The sequence below is a fragment of the Diorhabda carinulata genome, chromosome 9 (genome assembly GCF_026250575.1).
Source record: "Diorhabda carinulata isolate Delta chromosome 9, icDioCari1.1, whole genome shotgun sequence".
NCBI classification, from domain to species: domain Eukaryota; kingdom Metazoa; phylum Arthropoda; class Insecta; order Coleoptera; family Chrysomelidae; genus Diorhabda; species Diorhabda carinulata.
In genome coordinates this window covers 2825631-2847898 of record NC_079468.1, presented here as the reverse complement: position 1 = coordinate 2847898, position 22268 = coordinate 2825631, and the positions used below count along the sequence as shown (strand labels likewise).

The window sequence follows — 22268 nt, the reverse complement described above, 5'->3', positions numbered from 1 at the left end:
ACGTATTATAAGAACTAACTCGTTGAATCGGGGAGCTGTACACATCGAAAGAAATGGAAACCGTTACCTGGCATGTCATCCCTCGTGGAATATCTTGACCTGGGAGCGGTAATATTGATTGGGAGCATATTTTTCAACCAAATTATTTTCGGTGGGGGATTACCGGTAGCTTCGCACTTTAAAACTGTATTGTGTCCTATTTCGACGACTTTGTTCGTTGCGGGTGATTGAGTTATCTGAGGAAAACCCGGCGGCAATTTATCAGCTGAAACAAACAAAAAATCAAATTAAATAATCCAACTAAATTTTAAAAAAAATGGCGAATTCGCCAATTGAATAAATGGCGGAGGAACTTTGACCAAGTTTCAGATGAACCATAACAAACTATCCCTTGCCAACAAGATGTAATTCTTTGAGTTTTCTGAGCCCAAGCATGTTAAATCATCCCTACGATATACACCAAAGATACAAAACACTGTTTCCAAGTCCAGTTATGATAGAACTCTAAAATTTGGCGGAAGCGGAGTCGTTTTTATATATGTTTACATTATTTTTTCAACTAATTTCTAGAAAGGTCTTGTTGTTTATCAGTTTTTGTTTGTTCAATTTATAGAATTCTAGAAATGTCGTTTCTGCTATATAAATCGAATTTGTTTAGCGGAGTTAGTTAGTTTATAATAGATAGTCGTAGTAAACAGAATAAAATAGAGAGTAGTCGAAGAATTTAGCACTATGCCAGTATATTGTTCATAGAAAGCTTCTATCTGAAGCCGAATCAACTCCATAACGTGATTTCTTATTCTTGGCTTTGAAAAAATCAAACTAAAAGAATATCATCACTTGCAGTTTTAACTTTTTCGTAGATTTCGCCATTCCATGAATTCATCTGATTGAAAACAACCAATCAGTACAACATTGTATTGAAAAACAGATCCCGTGGGCTGTTTTCAGTTTATCACGTTGCCATTTCGATTATTACGTTCCAAATATTCAATAAACTGTTTTTACTTGGTATTTTTTCTATAACTAACAAGAAATTTTCTGTAGAACATTGAGAAATGCTCAAAAATTTTGTAACAACATTCTCAAGCTTGTTTACGGGCAACAAACTTCCATCTACGACTTCTGTTTATTTCCAAGCATCAAGTAAGTTCAGTTTAATAGATCTCTAAAATTTGGCGAAAGCTGAGTCGTTTGAGGTGTGTTTTTATATATGTTTACATTATTTTTTCAACTAATTTCTAGAAAGGTCTTGTTGTTTATCAGTTTTTGTTTGTTCACTTTGGAGAATTCTAGAAATGTCGTTTCTGCTATATAAATCGAATTTCTTTAGCAGAGTTAGTTAGTTTATAATAGATAGTCGTAGTAAACAGAATAAAATAGAAAGTAGTCGAAGAATTTAGCACTTATGCCAGTATATTGTTCATAGAAAGCTTCTATCTGAAGCCGAATCAACTCCATAACGTGATTTCTTATTCTTGGCTTTGAAGAAATCAAACTAAAAGAATATCATCACTTGCAGTTTTAACTTTTTCGTAGATTTCGCCATTCCATGAATTCATCTGATTGAAAACAACCAATCAGTACAACATTGTATTGAAAAACAGATCCCGTGGGCTGTTTTCAGTTTATCACGTTGCCATTTCGATTATTACGTTCCAAATATTCAATAAACTGTTTTTACTTGGTATTTTTTCTATAACTAACAAGAAATTTTCTGTAGAACATTGAGAAATGCTCAAAAATTTTGTAACAACATTCTCAAGCTTGTTTACGGGCAACAAACTTCCATCTACGACTTCTGTTTATTTCCAAGCATCAAGTAAGTTCAGTTTAATAGAACTCTACAATTTGGCGGTAGCTGAGTCGTTTGAGGTGTGTTTTTATATATGTTTACATTATTTTTTCAACTAATTTCTAGAAAGGTCTTGTTGTTTATTAGTTTCTGTTTGTTCACTTTCTAGAATTTTAGAAATGTCATTTCTGCTATAAAATCGAATTTGTTTAGCGGAGTTAGTTAGTTTATAATAGATAGTCGTAGTAAACAGAATAAAATAGAGAGTAGTCGAAGAATTTAGCACTTATGCCAGTATATTGTTCATAGAAAGCTTCTATCTGAAGCCGAATCAACTCCATAACGTGATTTCTTATTCTTGGCTTTGAAGAAATCAAACTAAAAGAATATCATCACTTGCAGTTTTAACTTTTTCGTAGATTTCGCCATTCCATGAATTCATCTGATTGAAAACAACCAATCAGTACAACATTGTATTGAAAAACAGATCCCGTGGGCTGTTTTCAGTTTATCACGTTGCCATTTCGATTATTACGTTCCAAATATTCAATAAACTGTTTTTACTTGGTATTTTTTCTATAACTAACAAGAAATTTTCTATAGAACATTGAGAAATGCTCAAAAATTTTCTAACTACGTTCTCAAGCTTGTTTACGGGCAACAAACCTCCATCTACGACTTCTGTCTATTTCCAAGCATCAAGTAAGTTCAGTTTAATAGAACTCTACAATTTGGCGAAAGCTGAGTCGTTTGAGGTGTGTTTTTATATATGTTTACATTATTTTTTCAACTAATTTCTAGAAAGGTCTTGTTGTTTATCAGTTTTTGTTTGTTCACTTTGGAGAATTCTAGAAATGTCGTTTCTGCTATATAAATCGAATTTGTTTAGCAGAGTTAGTTAGTTTATAATAGATAGTCGTAGTAAACAGAATAAAATAGAAAGTAGTCGAAGAATTTATCACTTATGCCAGTATATTGTTCATAGAAAGCCTCTATCTGAAGCCGAATCAACTCCATAACGTGATTTCTTATTTTTGGCTTTGAAGAAATCAAACTAAAAGAATATCATTACTTGTAGTTCTATTTTTTTCGTAGATTTCGCAATTCCATGAAATCATCTGATTGAAGACAACCAATCAGTACAACATTGTACTGAAAAACAGATCCCATGGGCTGTTTTCAGTTTATCACTTTGCCATTTCGATTTTTACGCTCCAAATATTCAATATTTCAAAATGTCACTTGACTTTTCTAAATAGTTAACTGCACCTTTAAATAAATTGTTTTTACTTGGTATTTTTTCTACAATTATCAAAAAATTTTCTATAGAACATTGAGAAATGCTCAAAAATTTTGTAACAACATTCTCAAGCTTGTTTACGGGCAACACACTTCCATCTACGACTTCTGTCTATTTCCAAGCATCAAGCAAGTTCAGTTTAATAGATCTCTAAAATTTGGCGAAAGCTGAGTCGTTTGAGGTGTGTTTTTATATATGTTTACATTATTTTTTCAACTAATTTGTAGAAAGGTCTTGTTGTTTATCAGTTTCTGTTTGTTCACTTTCTAGAATTCTAGCAATATCGTTTCTGCTATATAAATCGAATTTGTTTAGCGGAGTTAGTTAGTTTATAATATATAGTCGTAGTAAACAGAATAAAATAGAAAGTAATCGAAAAATATGGATAAATTATATAAGTTATTTAAGTCTGGTGTTTGTTTAAATAAATTTAATAAGTAAAAGACAGTATATATAAGAAAATATTCAATAAATTGTTTTTACTTGGTATTTATTCTATAACTAGCAAGAAATTTTCTATAGAACATTGATAAGGGCCCCAAAATTTTGTAACTACGTACTCAAGTTTGTTTTTTACAGGCCAAAAACCTTCAGCTACGACTTTGGTTTGTTTCCAAGGATCAAACTTTCAAAATCTGTTAATAATAAAATTTTTTCGATCAATTATCAATATCCTAGTGAAAATAAGATTTTTACGTTGTTTCCAGATAAGTATAATAAAAAATATCGTTCATTACACGTCAAGAAACGAATTTTTCCGTGACTATTTTCTAATTAATGATGAAACGACAAACAGTAGTTACTATTTCCAACAGACATTTAATGGTTATCAATGTTGTAGAATAAACCAAAAATAAAAAAAAATCTTTTTCCCTGCAGTTGTTCTCAGTTAACAGAGAAAGCCGAGCGTAATTAACCTTTTCAAAATACATTTAAAGGACGAAATGTTTATTTAGACGCTGAATAATGGATTCCGAAACAATGAAAATACTTCACAATTGATTGTACAATGACAACTATACTCATTATTGGTGGGTTTTATTCTTTTATGGTCCAAATATGATCCTAATTAGAAGAGATCCTAATTAAAAATATCCGTTTTGAGGTAGAGAATGAGGAAAAGTTATTTTTTAATAACAATTACTCTTCTACGAGGGATCTTCTTTCCATTTTCCGCTTTTTGCTTCCGTTTTTTATTGGAATATTCACAAAAAACTGTGTGACGCTCGTTTCGACAACCACCTTCAGAGACTGAAGGTGAAATATAACTTACAACTCAACTATTTATACTGAATGTTCTTACCAGTAGAAAAATTTATTGTTTGATACATTTTTTGATCAATATCAAGTTATTGTTCATATCTGAAATGACTTAAGTGCTCTTTAAATCTGATATTAATACACTTCCTAGTTTGTCCACCAGAACATATTTAAAAAAGATATTTTTTAATCTTTTTAGATAAAATAATCCTTATTTACATACAGGATTGGAAAGTATCAAAGCAAATTTATCCTGTTTTTTGTTTTGATTAAAAAAAATTTATTCACAAAGAGAATATTTGACCATTAAGTACAGCTACATACTATATAAAAGTCTTTCTTGTATTTGTACATTGGAGAATTAATTAATGTACTAGATGGACATTGGTTGATTTTTGTTGGATACAAGGGAAATAATTGAACGAAATGTAGCTGAAAGTGGCAATATTTTTCCTAAATACGAGGGTCGCGCATCAAATGAGGTACATAAGGAACTACGGATGTTAAGAACCTTCTATGACTAGTTTTTTATGCTTAAAAAACTTTTCCTTCCATAGATATTATTCCCAATTGTGTGGAGAAAAATATATGGAAGAAGCTTTGAGTTAATTGTTCTTTAAACCTGATATTTATATACCTCTTAGTTTGTCCAATATAGTTGGCGCAATAGAACTAATCCAAGATGAAATAATTCTTGTATAGAGTCAGGTGTTTGAAAAAATCAATGCTAAGAGATGATTTCTGATGTCTGAGAGGCGGTTTAGGTTTGTGCGAGGTGAGTCCCGAATTAAAGAAACCTTTGGAAGCGACGCATTTCCCAACCGACTAAGAGCAGAAAGAATTTTTCAAAACAAGTATCATTCAATGCTATTGAACATGTTTCTCATTGTGAAAATCTTTTTCTATAGACAAGCTTCGTACAACAAATTCTAGCCAAAAAATGATAATTATTATCTTATTGAGTACTTTCCTTTATTAGTATTGAAAATGATGAAATCATCGTTGAAAAACACCAAGAAAAAATACTGAAAGTCTTCGATAATTTGGTACTTAGAGTGAATTAAGGATGATTCAGGCACGAACGGTGAAGACAATTGGTCTTAGCTGTTCAGGTTATGAAAATCAGAGTAAATATTATAATTTTGATTCTAATGGGGTAGTTTTTGCATAATAATCAATGGTTCTTTCGAGCTGAACGTTTTCAGGAGTACGGGATACTTTTACGAGCAATTCGTCAATAAAAATATTTGTTCTTGTTGGATACCGAGTAATTTAACAATCGCCCAAAAAAGCACATGTCGATTAGAGCAAATAAATGCTGAAAAAAAATCGAAATTGAAGAAAAATCAAAGATGTATCGAATCCAACAAAAGGTGTTCGCGCACGAAGCAATTCGTAGCAAATGGTCGCTTGTTTTTTCACCAGATTGTCACCGTTTCACTAGAGTAACGTAAAACTGTTAATTTTGAATGGTACCAAAGTATTTATTTCAGGGAAACCAAGACGAATCATTCTTCATCACGATAATGCGAACTCTCATACTTCAGTTCAAACAAAAACGTTTTTTAACAGTCAAAATATTCAATTGATTAGTCAACTGCCGTACAGTTTGTTGTTTAACACCTGATTGTTTATTCTTATTCCCGCAGATCGAAAATAAATTGCGAGGTTAACGGTTTTCTACACCTGAAGAAGCAATTGATGTGTTCAAAACTTAAGTAGAATAATTCATCGATACATTTGTACAAAAAAAAACAAATTAAATATCAAATAACTCTTCTCATAATGCCTATTCAAGTTTTTTCTTTTATTTTTTCAGATTATCCTCAATTTTTCTTATTGTTCGTATCAAACATTACCGTTGACAGCGTCTCCATTATCTTTGACGGCGAAATACGTTGCATAACCCTAATTTCTTCGGAACAATACGACTAGCAAAAACATGAATTATCAATTGTTTGTAGCACCCTAGAATCGTTGACTTTTCCACGATTTTCTTAAAGTACACAATACAATAGAAAATTGCTTATGGAACCGCACTCAATCCTTAAATAAATGATTACAGTGGTAGAGATCCTCCAACAATCTGAAATTAATTAATTGATAAATATGAAAACAAATTGATTGTTTTCATATTAATTTAAATAGAATAATATTTTTTACGCCAGTTCGAATCTAAGCTCGAACGAGGGTTGTTAAACCACTCTGATGAGACGTAATAACGTCGAAACTATTCATTGGTTACAAACCTTTCCTTGCAACTGCGAGCCATCGGAGATGTTAACATCGACAAAAAGATCGATTGATATCACATTCTTTAGAGGAGATGTAATTAAATATTCTTCGAGGTATTAGCCAGGAAAGTAGTTGTTTTCTCCTTTGAAAAAATATATTTTCAAAATATTCCAAAAGTGAATGGTAGGAATCGTTTATTTCGATATATTTTCGGGTGTTATCGCCGTTTTTTGTGTACTGCTCGTCAGTTGCTCCTCAGCTTGATTTAGACGTCCGTCTCGGGGGTGTTTACAGTCTTTTGACGACTAGCTTCTTCTTTTACCTTCTAATTTATAAATATAAAAAAACATTTTTGAAAAAAATTGGCTGTTTTCATGTTAATTTAAATAGAATAATATTTTTTACATCATTTCGAATCTAAGCTCGAACGAGGGTTGTTAAACCACACTGATGAGACGTAATAACGTCGAAACTATTCACTCCGCTCTTCGGAGGAGATGTAATTCAATATTCGTCGAGGCATTAGCTAAGAAAGTACTAGAATGGAATGGTAAAAATGCTTCGACAATTGGTTCAAACGCATGGAAAAATCTATGGCTCTTAATGGGGAGTGGTTTGAAAAACAATAAAGCCAATAATGAATTGTCCAAATTAAATAACAAGTTTAACATAAAATTTGCATAATATTGACTGGATTCTCTTCAATCCGTATATTTTCATTGACGTATTTCAATCCAAATCACTTATAAATATAATTTTATTAAATCAGGCCGTCAAACGAGGCGAAAATTCACAAAATTCAAAACCGCATTTTGAAGCCCTCCCACTGCGAAAGTTACTTTCTGCCTCAGTGATTAATAAACCCCCAAAGTCTGCAGGAAAGCTAAGGGAATCTTTTTGTGAAAAGGCCCTAACTGTGCCGGTGCATGATCGGTCGCCGTGTTATCAAATTTATTAGAAATTTATTCAAATCACGACACGGCCTATAAATCGCGTTTAATATTTAAGCTTGATAAATAATTGTTATGTATCAACCAGAAAACCATAGAAGAAATGCGGAGTTCAACTCGGAGAACAAAGACATTAACACAATAGCAGCTGATAAGCTATTGTGATAATATAATAGTTCATCAACATGACACTAACAGAAATGGTGACTAGCAGACCTTGCAGGAATGTCGGCAGAGTCTTTTTTGAACAATGGCGTACGATAGACATTTTATCTTAATGTTTGTACAAGGACTGCCTTTTATGTAATTTGATCGAGTGAACACGTGTGAACAAGTTCAGTGAAAGTGGACTTTGTCCTTTTCAGGTACCCAGGTACACCCTCTCATTTTTTATGAAGTAAAATTGCTTTAATTAAAATACGAGAGGAAGATAAAAATTCGCTTTAACATCATAGAAGATAAAAGAGAAAATATCAGACGCGAAGCCTTGAAAACCAAACAACGGAACGGGTAAAAAATGGATTTCTGGTCTACATAGTTCGAAGCTAGTATAAGGAAATGTATTGGACATTAAGTGCACTTTCAAGCTAGCTTGAGAGTGTCAATAAACTCCGAAAGCACTAGTTGACAATAAAAAAGTAATACTAATGTGGCAACTGGACACCAGGGTATACCAGAAGCACTTTGGCCTAAGACGATCCAAAAGATGGTGGGTCTTCTGAAAGTTAACTACCGCGCAAAATACAACGACAACTGCAGATTTTGCGAGCAAGTTATAAAGCAATCGATGGTATTGCCCATTTCAGCACAAGACTAACGTAATTCGAAGGGGAAAGTGGAAAGAAAAACAGTCTCCTTTTGGAGGAGTTTGGAGGCAGAAGTCACGAACAAAATTTTCGACATTGGGATTGGGATTATTGTAAATATCGTATAAAGGCCTTGAAATAAACCGATTTGATATAATTTTCCATCAACAATTAGACGTTTCCAAATATTTCTTACATTTGGATGTATTAGAATATATCGATGCCGCGTAATTAGAACTTACCGTTCTACCTAACCAATTGACCATTACGTCAAGTTCGTCTGGATTCTGTACAACATATAAAGCAACAAGCTTAAACGAAAAAGGCAGAGAAGCGGAAGAAAGGCAAATGGATGACCGCCCCATGGAAGGAGAATATACCGAATTGAACAACAAAGGAAACAAGCTAAGAGGGAGATCTCTGAAGAAGAAAGCACCGCGAATAAACAAAGACGAGAAGAATTTGAAAAAATGAGGAAAGAAGAAGAGAAGAAATAGACAAACCGGGGAAAAGGCCATCTCCAATAATATCCCAGTCATATATACAACGATTAGAAAACAGCTAGTACAGAGGGAATTCGATGCCCAGTCCAAAATGGGTATCCACGCAGGGAAAGTAACGACAAGAACTAAATGAAGATGCTCCCGAGCGAGTATAAAGAGATTGAGTGGTATACATACTTGGTCAAAGAAGAAGCTAGTCGTCAAAAGAGTGTAAACACCCCCGAGACGAACGTCTAAATCAAGCTGAGGAACGACTGACGAGCAGTACACAAAAAACGGCGATAACACCCGAAAATATATCGAAATAAACGATTCCTACCATTCACTTTTGGAATATTTTGAAAATATATTTTGTCAAAGGAGAAAACAACTACTTTCCTGGCTAATACCTCGACGAGTATTGAATTACATCTCCTGTAAAGAATGTGATATCAATCGACCTTTTTGTCGATGTTAACATCTCCGATGGCTCGCAGTTGCAAGGAAAGGTTTGTAACCACCGATAAGTTTCGACGTTATTACGTCTCATCAGTGTGGTTTAACAACCCTCGTTCGAGCTTAGATTCGAACTGACGTAAAAAATATTATTTTTATATTTATAAATCAATTAATTTCAGATTGTTGGAGGATCTCTACCACTGTAATCATTTATTTAAGGATTGAGTGCGGTTCCATAAGCAATTTTCTATTGTATTGTGTACTTTTAGAAAATCGTGGAAAAGTCAACGATTCTAGGGTGCTACAAACAATTGATAATTCATGTTTTTGCTAGTCGTATTGTTCCGAAGAAATTAGGGTTATGCAACGTATTTCACCGTCAAAGATAATGGAGACGCTGTCAACGGTAATGTTTGATACGAACAATAAGAAAAATTAAGGATAATCTAAAAAAATAAAAGAAAAAACTTGAATAGGCATTATGAGAAGAGTTATTTGATATTTAATTTGTTTTTTTTTTGTACAAATGTATCGATGAATTATTCTACTTAAGTTTTGAACGCATCAACCGCTTCTTCAGGTGTAGAAAACCGTTAACATCGCAATTTATTTTCGATCTGCGGGAATAAGAAAAAACAATCAGGTGTCAAACAACAAACTGTACGGCGGATGACCCATCAATTCGATATTTTGACCTTTCAAAAACGTTTTTTTATGTTTTAGACCTCAATTTGTCGTGTTGGAGAATGATTAATCCTCTGCGATTAGTTTCTCTGATTTATTTGAACACTTCTGGTAAACAAATGCTGTATGATAATATGTTTTAAATACGTTCACCATTAAAAATGTCAAACTTTATGACGGCAATAACAAATTTGACATATCCACATCATTGTTGCCATATCTCGAAACTTATGTAGCAACCCTCCAATTAAAGTTCACGCAGATTGGAGGTTGCTACGTATTCCGAAAATTTCCTAACGTAAATCAATTCTGAGTATAGGTAGGCACAGGTCGTAAAGGATTATCGTTTCCTTGATTTTTTAGAATACTTTTGGCAAACAAATGCTGGTGTATCATTCAGAATTGACCGCTCTAATGGAACGGCGGCTACATGTCCAGTTTTTTCAAAAAAACATGCGATTATTTGGTGTCGAAGTGCTTCGTACATGAATAACTTTTGTTGGAATTGGCTCGTCTTGAAAGACCCATACAGTCGATGATTGTTTGAAGTACCGCCTTCGAATTTTTTCATCATTTCTTAATTAAATTGAATTGATTCAAATTCTCTAAGTAACCGAAGTACATAGAGTTTGCTAGCGAGTTGTTTTTTGCTTGTTTGCTATTTTAGTAATAACTCCTTCATTTTATGTATTAAAATTCTCTTTTGAATGGTTTTTCAAAGTTATTAAAAAAAAATTCAATACATTTTTTTCGTAAAATTGACCGTTATCCACTTATTCAATTTTGGGTTATTCAAAATCTTCGGCTCCATCTTTAATGAATCATAACTTGGTTTGTATTAGGTCTATAAAACCAAAAAAAAAGGTTCTCTTTAATATTTTAAAAGCTATATTAAACCTCCTCACAGTTTTTTCGATAAAATCCAAAGATTTTGAGTTATTTGTGAAAAATAAAATGCAACAAAAATTCAAAATTGCAATTACGAATAAGTTAAAAAGTATTGATGTTTCGAAAAAACTTCATAGAATAATTTGTGCCTAGAAAGCTGTTTTTTATAGATTTTCACCGTTAGTTTTAAGAAAAATCACCACTAGAGTGGAAACAGAGGATATACTCTGCTTTTTCGTTGTTCACTGAACTAATAATAAAATTTCTTAATGAATGATTTTTTCAGCGATAATTTCAATAAGCTGATTAAAAAATAATAACGCCTCAATCTATAAATAACAGATATCACATTTAGAGATACAAAATAACCTTAATAGGAAAGTTTCTTCAGAAAGTTCACTTTAGAAATAATGATAATCAACTTAATTATAAATTAGTTGCCTATTCCACAATCCAGATAATTTGTTACATATAAAGTTTGAGCCTCAAATATTTTACTTAGCAAAATGAATATTTATCTAATTAAGGTTGAGTTTCACTGTCTCATTTCTGTTTTAATTTCTTTGCCCTTCTAATTATCTTTCCATTAAATATTAACAGTCTTTCTCTTATTAAATTAGATATTCAATTTTTTTCTGGGATATTCAATGGAAGTTAGATTACTGCCTTTTCAGAGAACCCAGTGGCTGAATAATTTTTTTAAGAGGAATCTCTAATATAAATACTTGTTTCGAAGGTATTCACTTAATAAGTATTTCTCCTTTCATCATTTCAATTAGCTTCTCTTTTACTTTTGATATTCGTTCTTCTATATTTCCCATTTAAGAGTCACGAAAACGGCTCTTAAAACACACATCGAGCAAATTAAGCTGCACAACAACACCGACGACGTAGAGAGAAGACTGAAAAGGACGAAAAGTCTTTTTTGATAAATCGTCTCGATTTCAGGTCTCTTTTGATAAAAAATTTGATGTAAAAATTGACATTTCAACCTGTTTGAGTCTTTATCAAAATATGATATTGGCACTGACAATTTGCATAATCGTTTAATCGATAGATATTAGAATAAAAAGTTGTAATTTTTCGAAAATATGTGATAGCAATCATTTAAATTATTCAATTCAAAAATTATTGAAAATTATTCAAAACAGAAGAGCCATAAAATCAAAACCATTTAGATGCATTAAATTTTTCATCATTATAATTATCAAACAGCCAGTCGCGTCCACTGCTGGATATAATCCTGCCTAAATTTTTGTCACTGTGCACGGTTCTTAGCATCTGTCATCTAACCGGAAACCACCTTCTTCATATCGATAAGCCCAGCGTGCCGGTGGACATCCTCCACTATTAACGGCATCTTGTCTCGATTTGTTTTTAATTCCGTTTCAAGAGTTTCATTGAGCATTATTTCTGGACGTATTAGATGATTTTTTTTGTACTTTTGAGACTTCTAGACTAATCTAGAACATTATAGATGACTCTGAAACGTTTTACAACACTTCAAATCATTCCGGAAGTGTTTAGAATCTTTCTACATTTCTATACATCATTGAGCATTATTTCTGGATGTATTAGATGATTTTTCAGTACTTTTGAGACTTCTAGACTAATCTAGAACATTATAGATGATTCTGAAACGTTTTACAACACTTTAAATCATTCCAGGAGGGTTTAGAATCTTTCTCTGTATCATCGAGTATTATTTCTGGTTGTATTAGATGATTTTTCAGTACTTTTGAGACTTCTATACTAATCTAGAACATTATAGATGATTCTGAAACGTTTTACAACACTTTAAATCATTCCAGGAGGGTTTAGAATCTTTCTCTGTATCATCGAGTATTATTTCTGGTTGTATTAGATGATTTTTCAGTACTTTTGAGACTTCTAGACTAATCTAGAACATAATAGATGATTCTGAAACGTTTTACAACACTTTAAATCACTCCAGGAGTGTTTAGAATCTTTCTAAATTTCTATATATCATTGAGCATTATTTCTGAATGTATTAGATAATTTTTCAGTACTTTTGAGACTTCTAGACTAATCTAGAACATTATAGATGATTCTGAAACGTTTTACAACACTTTAAATCATTCCAGGAGGGTTTTGAATCTTTCTCTGTATCATCGAGTATTATTTCTGGTTGTATTAGATGATTTTTCAGTACTTTTGAGACTTCTAGACTAATCTAGAACATTATAGATGACTCTGAAACGTTTTCCAAAACTTTGAATCATTCCGGAAGTGTTTAGAATCTTTCTACATTTCTATACATCATTGAGCATTATTTCTGGATGTATTAGATGATTTTTTAGTACTTTTGAGATATCTAGACTAATCTAGAACATTATAGATGAACCTAAAACGTTTTACAACACTTTAAATCACTCCAGGAGTGTTTAGAATCTTTCTAAATTTCTATATATCATTGAGCATTATTTCTGGATGTATTAGATGATTTTTCAGTACTTTTGAGACTTCTAGACTAATCTAGAACATTATAGATGATTCTGAAACGTTTTACAACACTTTAAATCACTCCAGGAGTGTTTAGAATCTTTCTAAATTTCTATATATCATTGAGCATTATTTCTGGATGTATTAGATGATTTTTCAGTACTTTTGAGACTTCTAGACTAATCTAGAACATTATAGATGATTCTGAAACGTTTTACAACACTTTAAATCATTCCAGGAGGGTTTAGAATCTTTCTCTGTATCATCGAGTATTATTTCTGGATGTATTAGATGATTTTTCAGTACTTTTGAGACTTCTAGACTAATCTAGAACATTATAGATGATTCTGAAACGTTTTACAACACTTTAAATCACTCCAGGAGTGTTTAGAATCTTTCTAAATTTCTATATATCATTGAGCATTATTTCTGGATGTATTAGATGATTTTTCAGTACTTTTGAGACTTCTAGACTAATCTAGAACATTATAGATGACTCTGAAACGTTTTACAACACTTTAAATCATTCCAGAAGGGCTTAGAATCTTTCTCTGTATCATAGAGCATTATTTCTGGTTGTATTAGATGATTTTTCGGTACTTTTGAGACTTCTAGACTAATCTAGAACATTATAGATGACTCTGAAACGTTTTGCAATACTTTAAATCATTCCAGGAGTGTTTAGAATCTTTCTACATTTCTATATATCATTGAGCATTATTTCTGGTTGTATTAGATGATTTTTCAGTACTTTTGAGACTTCTAGACTAATCTAGAACATTATAGATGATTCTGAAACGTTTTACAACACTTTAAATCATTCCAGGAGGGTTTAGAATCTTTCTCTGTATCATCGAGTATTATTTCTGGATGTATTAGATGATTTTTTAGTACTTTTGAGATATCTAGACTAATCTAGAACATTATAGATGACCCTAAAACGTTTTACAACACTTTAAATCACTCCAGGAGTGTTTAGAATCTTTCTAAATTTCTATATATCATTGAGCATTATTTCTGGATGTATTAGATGATTTTTCAGTACTTTTGAGACTTCTAGACTAATCTAGAACATTATAGATGACTCTGAAACGTTTTACAACACTTTAAATCATTCCAGAAGGGCTTAGAATCTTTCTCTGTATCATAGAGCATTATTTCTGGTTGTATTAGATGATTTTTCGGTACTTTTGAGACTTCTAGACTAATCTAGAACATTATAGATGACTCTGAAACGTTTTGCAATACTTTAAATCATTCCAGGAGTGTTTAGAATCTTTCTACATTTCTATATATCATTGAGCATTATTTCTGGTTGTATTAGATGATTTTTCAGTACTTTTGAGACTTCTAGACTAAGCTAGAACATTATAGATGACTCTGAAACGTTTTACAACACTTTAAATCATTCCAGGAGGGTTTAGAATCTTTCTCTGTATCATCGAGCATCATTTCTGGATGTATTAGATGATTTTTCAGTACTTTTGAGACTTCTAGACTAATCTAGAACATTATAGATGACTCTGAAACGTTTTGCAATACTTTAAATCATTCCAGGAGTGTTTAGAATCTTTCTACATTTCTATATATCATTGAGCATTAGTTCTGGATGTATTAGATGATTTTTCAGTACTTTTGAGACTTCTAGACTAAGCTAGAACATTATAGATGACTCTGAAACGTTTTGCAATACTTTAAATCATTCCAGGAGTGTTTAGAATCTTTCTACATTTCTATATATCATTGAGCATTAGTTCTGGATGTATTAGATGATTTTTCAGTACTTTTGAGACTTCTAGACTAATCTAGAACATTATAGATGACTCTGAAACGTTTTGCAATACTTTAAATCATTCCAGGAGGGTTTAGAATCTTTCTCTGTATCATCGAGCATCATTTCTGGATGTATTAGATGATTTTTCAGTACTTTTGAGACTTCTAGACTAATCTAGAACATTATAGATGACTCTGAAACGTTTTGCAATACTTTAAATCATTCCAGGAGTGTTTAGAATCTTTCTACATTTCTATATATCATTGAGCATTATTTCTGGTTGTATTAGATGATTTTTCAGTACTTTTGAGACTTCTAGACTAAGCTAGAACATTATAGATGACTCTGAAACGTTTTACAACACTTTAAATCATTCCAGGAGGGTTTAGAATCTTTCTCTGTATCATCGAGCATCATTTCTGGATGTATTAGATGATTTTTCAGTACTTTTGAGACTTCTAGACTAATCTAGAACATTATAGATGACTCTGAAACGTTTTGCAATACTTTAAATCATTCCAGGAGTGTTTAGAATCTTTCTACATTTCTATATATCATTGAGCATTATTTCTGGTTGTATTAGATGATTTTTCAGTACTTTTGAGACTTCTAGACTAAGCTAGAACATTATAGATGACTCTGAAACGTTTTACAACACTTTAAATCATTCCAGGAGGGTTTAGAATCTTTCTCTGTATCATCGAGCATCATTTCTGGATGTATTAGATGATTTTTCAGTACTTTTGAGACTTCTAGACTAATCTAGAACATTATAGATGACTCTGAAACGTTTTGCAATACTTTAAATCATTCCAGGAGTGTTTAGAATCTTTCTACATTTCTATATATCATTGAGCATTAGTTCTGGATGTATTAGATGATTTTTAAGTACTTTTGAGACCTCTAGACTAATCTATAACATTATAGATGACTCTAAAACGTTTAAGCAGTGATTTAGTAAAAATCGAAGCAAATCTTTCCCTTTATACTCAAAAGTTGGGGGTTATAAGCTGAATGAATGAATTTTTTGAGCAAAGATCAGTTATATATTTGATTATTTAGATGGGACATTTAATTTCTATTCAGGCTGAGGATTAACTTAAATTAATTGTTATTTTTATCTTAAATCAAAGTACACTACCCTAACGAATCAAATTTTGGGCTCAAATTTTGATACAATCGATATTTAAGAATGATTTAAAAGTGATAGAAATGTAAAAGTTACCACCTTTTAAGGGTGGCCTAAGGAGATTTTTGTTCTGGGAAAGACCTATCTTAATTTCATACGAGTAATCACCTCCTGAGTTTAGGAACACCCTGTATGTATTGAAATGTGAATAGTTGAAAAAATGGTGAAAATGAAATTTGTAAAATCAAGTTATTTTATAAAAATACTATCTTAGAATGACAAAATTTCCACGATTTCAAACTTCTGTGATTGCCATGGCAAATCTCACGAATTGATTTACCACCCACCGTAATCATCAGATATGATTCCCAGCTACTACTTCATGTTTCCTAACCTTGAAATTTCACTTGCAAGAGAGAGTTGATGATCAGACGAAGACGTTATCGCTTACGTAAACTCCTATTTTGAGGGAAAAGACTTTCATTTGGAATGGTTCGAATTTTCTGACACGATATCTATAGCAGGATAGTCCCAGAAGTACCTGGCCCAACAAAAGAAACACAGAAATTTTTTGTTAAATATTCATTTTTCAGCGTAATATCCTTTTAGTTCCATACACTTTTCTCAGCGATGTTCAATATATTTTATACCCTTTTTATAATAAGAATCGTCATCAATCTCCTCAAAATAACCATCACCTCTTCATTGTTGGAAAATCTTTGATCACGGGGACTAAATCTGGCGAATAGGGTGCATGACTTGGCAAATCAAACTTTAATTCATTAATTTTGGCCATTGCAATAACGGATATGAGAACTGATGCATTGTCTTGTGAAAGACTTTCTTCTTAGCCAAATGCCGCCGTTTTGGCTTGATTCCTTCGTTCAAACGTTGCAAAAAGTTCGCATAATACTCACCTCTGATTCTTTTGTGAAGACAATCAATGAAAATGATCGCGCATCCCAAAAAAACCGACGCCTTCACTTTGCCTACAGATGGAAGGGTGTTTGCCTTCTTTGAAGCTGGTTCTCTCTTTTTAATCCATTGTTTTGATTGTTCTTTCGTTTCGGGTGTGAAGTGATAGACTCACGTTTCGTCCATGGTTATGAAAAAGCGCGAAAATTCGGCTTCATTTCTTTGATTGCCAAACACTCGATGGAAACATCTTCACGGCGCTGTATTTGTTCCATCGTGGCACCCATCTTCCACACAGCTTTTTCATGTTAAAATTTTCATTCAATAAGCGATGTACCGCATTTTTTTGATCATCCATTACAGCTTTGAGGATTTTCTCCAGCATTTCTAGAATTGTCACTTCATTTGGTCAACCACTGCGATGCTGGTCTTTGCAAGTCCTACAGCCTCGTTTAAATCCTGTTATCCAATATTTTACTGTTGATAACTAAGAAGCAAGTCTCTTAGATTGGTTGGACTAATGCCTTTCAAATATCACGCAACGATGACCGTCTTCAAATTTGAAATATATGCTGCCATCTCTAGGTCAGACCAGGTCGTTCTGGGACGTTGGGTTACTTTTGTTACCAAGTATAAAATTTATGTTTACGGAACTTTGGAAAATTATCATTTTAAAATTTCTTTTGAAAAATGAATTAGTACAGTTCCGTATTCTAGTTTTATTTCGCTTGTTTTTGCAAATTTAAAAACGATTTTATAATTCAGTTTGGAAACTTCGGAAGGAAATGTAATGAGTTTTTGAAATTCGATTATAACATTCGAATAAATATTTCATTCCATTTCTTCTTTTTATTTATTATAGACCATTCAAAAGGATTTCAGAATTCTATCATATGAATAAATATCAACTAATGTAATGATTGTATTGGATTTTTTTCATTGTTCCTTATCAACTTTCGTTCGGGACATAATTTTCTAATAATCAAACAGAAGAAATTAAAAATCCACCACCACTTCGTGTTAAATATGTTGAAGATTCTATTTTTTCAGAAGATCTTTATCAACCCTTGATTGGGGGTTATTAATTACTAATTCAAATAGCAGCTTTATCTAGCGTTCTAGATTTTTTTCAACTATAACGTATTTCATTTCATTTTTGCTGATATCTCCACTTCCCATTTTTCTAGCGCTCACTTGATTGAAGTGGGGAGCTCTCAAAAGGACACTCTATGTCAATGAAGGCTGCTAGATCAATTTGTTTGCTGTAGAGAATCCATAGAGACCTTAGTTAATACAAGTTTTCGGGCTGTTATTGGTTTTTTATAACCATAAGCTGTACAGAACAATAGAAAGAGGTTTGGACTGGTCAAAAGCCCTGTAACGAAGAGAAATGTGGTAAGTTAAAATGACACGTAAAGCTCCAAGAAAACCAATTTAAATACAAAATCATTTGAAAGGAAGACAGTTCATCTTCGGTGTCCGATTTTGATTTGGATTTGCAAGAAGATTTATAATGATGAGTTTTCATATTAGAATTAATCTTATAGGCTTATCAAAAATCAAAAACTTAAGTGTATATTGTTACAAACAAACCCTATGCCAAAATTCGGCGTCTTTCACATTTTTGGCGGTCGCGCCTTTGATGTTTCCTTTTAGAACTTTTTATCAGAGCTGGCGGTTTATTTACAGTATTTCTTGTAAATAATAGGAAACTCTATTTATTTCTTTTGTTTCTTTTCGTTCTAGAACTTTGTAGAATTCTATTAGTGGTATATAAATAAGTTTATGTAGCGCAGTTTAGTTAGTTGTAAATAAATAGTCGTAGTGAAAAGAACGGATTAGTGAAATTGTTTATTATACCTATAGTGTGTAAATAAATTAAGAATATAAGAGAAAATGCTACAATTTTTATACAAATGTTAATTTAAACGGAATTAATCGCTGTATAACCTGAAAAAATATTTTAACTTTCTAAGAAAAGTGATATGCCGAAGGATTATGAATGTTTTATCATTTTATTACTCTCTTATTCATAAAAAATAAACTATAGTTGACAAAAAACAACGAAAAGCTACTATTTGTAATTCAGCAATTTCCTAATTAGTTCTATTATTTTTTTTATGATAAAACGTGTGGTTTCCTGGTTATTTTTCATAATTTTTCAAAATTTAACCTATTTTTTCACAAAAAAACGAGCATATTTGATTATTTCTAGCTGGGAAACTTCTGATTTATCGAAAAAAACTCGTGGTACATTTTCTGTTCAAGATTTATTCTTCTTATATCGATTTTTGTAGTTGTTTTACATATTATAATTTTCAACTCCGAGAAGGAGTGGCACCACACCCTGCGGTTGAGTCGTAGACATTATAAACTTTTGTTTCTTACACCTTAGTTCGTCTTATGTCAAATTGTCAGACCAATCCATTCAATCCGGGTTTCACACAGAAAAATTACCATTAAATGAAAAATTAGGAAAAATTTTAATTAAGTGAAACTTTGTATGCCTGTATCTCAGAAAACGATTTGTTCGAAGACACTCCAATCTAATTAACGATACTTATTCACTTATATATTAATATACGAGGGCACTTTGACAATTAAATCTGTATTTGCTCTTCAAGAACTTCGACTCAATGTCGATTTTCGCGCGCTTTTCTCTTGGTGTAGAAAGAGAAGTAAAAAAGCGAGTGAGCAGCGTTCCTTGCATCGCTGGTTGTGTACAACAGTTGGTGTTTGAATATTACAGAGAAATAACGTCTTTCATATCATTTTTCACTGTATCAATCTATGCAGCACGGCTACAAGAAGTTGTAAACGAGATGCTGACTCGTTTTGTTATATATGCCGCCATTTTATTGAAAAGAGAGAGAAAAAGTATGATTCAAGTACAAATTCAAAACTTTGCAAGACATATCAAGCTTACTTTAGTCTCCAAGTCAAAAATTAAGACCTAAAGAATGAGCTCCACATGCATTCCACATAATTCTTGCAGACTCAATCTTGTAGGTTAGTTAATTTCCTCTCGTTTTTTCTATCAACCATTTTATAACAACATTAACTAGGTTTACCTTACGTTACGTTTTATTCTAGGTTGGTACTGAGGTCAGAAAAGATCAATGAAATTTTCAGTACAGAGAATTTGGAGGGAACCCAGTGATCAATCATTAAGCTGATTGTTATTTTTGAATTGTGAATCGACTTAGAGGCGAAAATTCAAAGAATACATCCTGACCTTCGATTCACATCTGTTACAACTCCAACACCTCATACAGAAGAAAATCCTGTTCATCTGTATCCTTATATTCTGAATTTGTTTTTGAATCTGAACCAAAAATGCCATACCTCATCAACTAGTAGCATCTCGGTTAAAACAACGGAATTTAATTAAATCTGATGTTCGAATATCCGTTATGAAGAATTTTCTTGTTACTCCAGTTTTTGCCATGATGTGAAAGATCTTTTTGAAGAACTCGGAATTCCATGTTATACATCTGAATGGTGTCTTCTTATCGGCACTTCAACTGAAAGTCTAAAAGCTGTTCTAGTACACAATGGGAACAAATTTCCATTAGCACATTTGGTACATTTCAAAGAAAATTAAAAATGCTATTAACTGCAATTAACTATATGGAATTTAAGGAAAGTTATGGTGATTTAAAAATGGTGTATTTTTTAACTGGAATGCGAAATTTGGTTATAATAAACACTCCTGTTATCTATGCCTGTGGGATAGTGGAAACGATAACGCTCACTACAATGTTGAATGGGAAATAATTGTCGATTTCAAAACTATAAAAGGTTTGAAAAGTTTTTTCCCTAAGCTCTCAGAGGCGAAAATTGAAGCCGGAATCTTTGATGGCACTCAATTAAAAAAAAATTATGAGTTATGATATTTTTCTACTCATAAATAGAAAAGAGACTGGGTCAGTTTTAATGCAGTACTTCATGTTTTTCTTGGAAATAATACAGCTGAAAAGTACGAAGGGCTGATCACTGACGTGATCATGAATTTTTCTATCATGTGATGTAGAATTTATCTGAAGACTTCTACCGAACGTAACAGAAAAAGTAAAAAATACATTTTCAAATACCTTAACTCCATTTTAAAATTATTTGTTTTGATAAATCATGTCTTAGTGGATTTACTATTTACTTCCATCGATTTTATACTAATAAAAAACAAATTCAAAGGTATTTTTGGTTAATTATTATTTATAGGTACAAAATATATAGAAATAATAATGAATATGTGCGCAAAAATATTGTAAATCGGTGTTATTTTTGACGTGGGAAAATATATAAAGAAACCGAGAAAAAGTTACGTAAATATCCATATAAACCGGAATAATTCTAAATGTCTGTTAAGCACCGCGATTGCTTAGTATAGATTAAAATTGTTTTTTTTTGGAAATTTGAACAAATGTTTGGATATCATCATCATTGTACATCTGATGTAGCTCTCCCTGTTTTTTCTGGATATAATTTGTAGTCAAAACCACCCTGTATGTATCTATTCCAAGGATATATTTTAGAATGATAAATTTTAAAGCATACACTCGTCCAATATGTTGGCTCACAATATTCCACCTGAATACAAATTTTTCTCGACACTTTCGAAAATTTTCCTTACCCAGAACCAACGTGTCTCAAAAGAATCTAAAGCTGGGAGATACAAAAAAAATGAAGACGTGACTGTCTCAGACTGGGAATTTCCGATAAACATTTAGCTTTATGAGTACTATTGACATTGTTCAAGAAAAAGAATACACTCACGTCTTTAGTATATGTGCTGTAGTAAAAAATAGCATAACTTTAAAGAAATACGTGAGGCATGTTTTAAAAATCCTTTTTTAGACGACGCCATCTGAAAGTTGTTCGTTCTGTATTCAATTTTGAATGTTCCATGTAGTGACATTGACAGTTCCGTACTGCAAAACACTTTCGGGACGCTCTGGAGTGACTTTAGCCACTTCAATGTTGACAGTTGACAGTTTCACTTCGATGATTTTGCATAACCTCAAATTTTTAATTTTCTGAAATCAAAACAAAGGCAAAAAACCCAACGGAATACGTAGTGATCGCTAATTTTTCAGAAAAATCTATAAAGTTCTACTTTATGGTCGAC

The 22268-nt window shown here is 32.1% G+C and overlaps 1 protein-coding gene across 5 annotated transcripts in view; it reads right to left on the bottom strand.

Moving 5' to 3' along the window:
• Nucleotides 1–22268, bottom strand: part of LOC130898106 (tyrosine-protein phosphatase Lar) — a 524093-nt gene that overhangs the window by 90938 nt on the left and 410887 nt on the right. For all 5 annotated transcript variants that reach the window (XM_057807152.1, XM_057807151.1, XM_057807155.1 and 2 more), the window contains one exon: nt 68–265. In XM_057807152.1, the coding sequence (XP_057663135.1) occupies nt 68–265 (198 nt within the window). The remainder of the gene's footprint in view (nt 1–67; nt 266–22268) is intronic.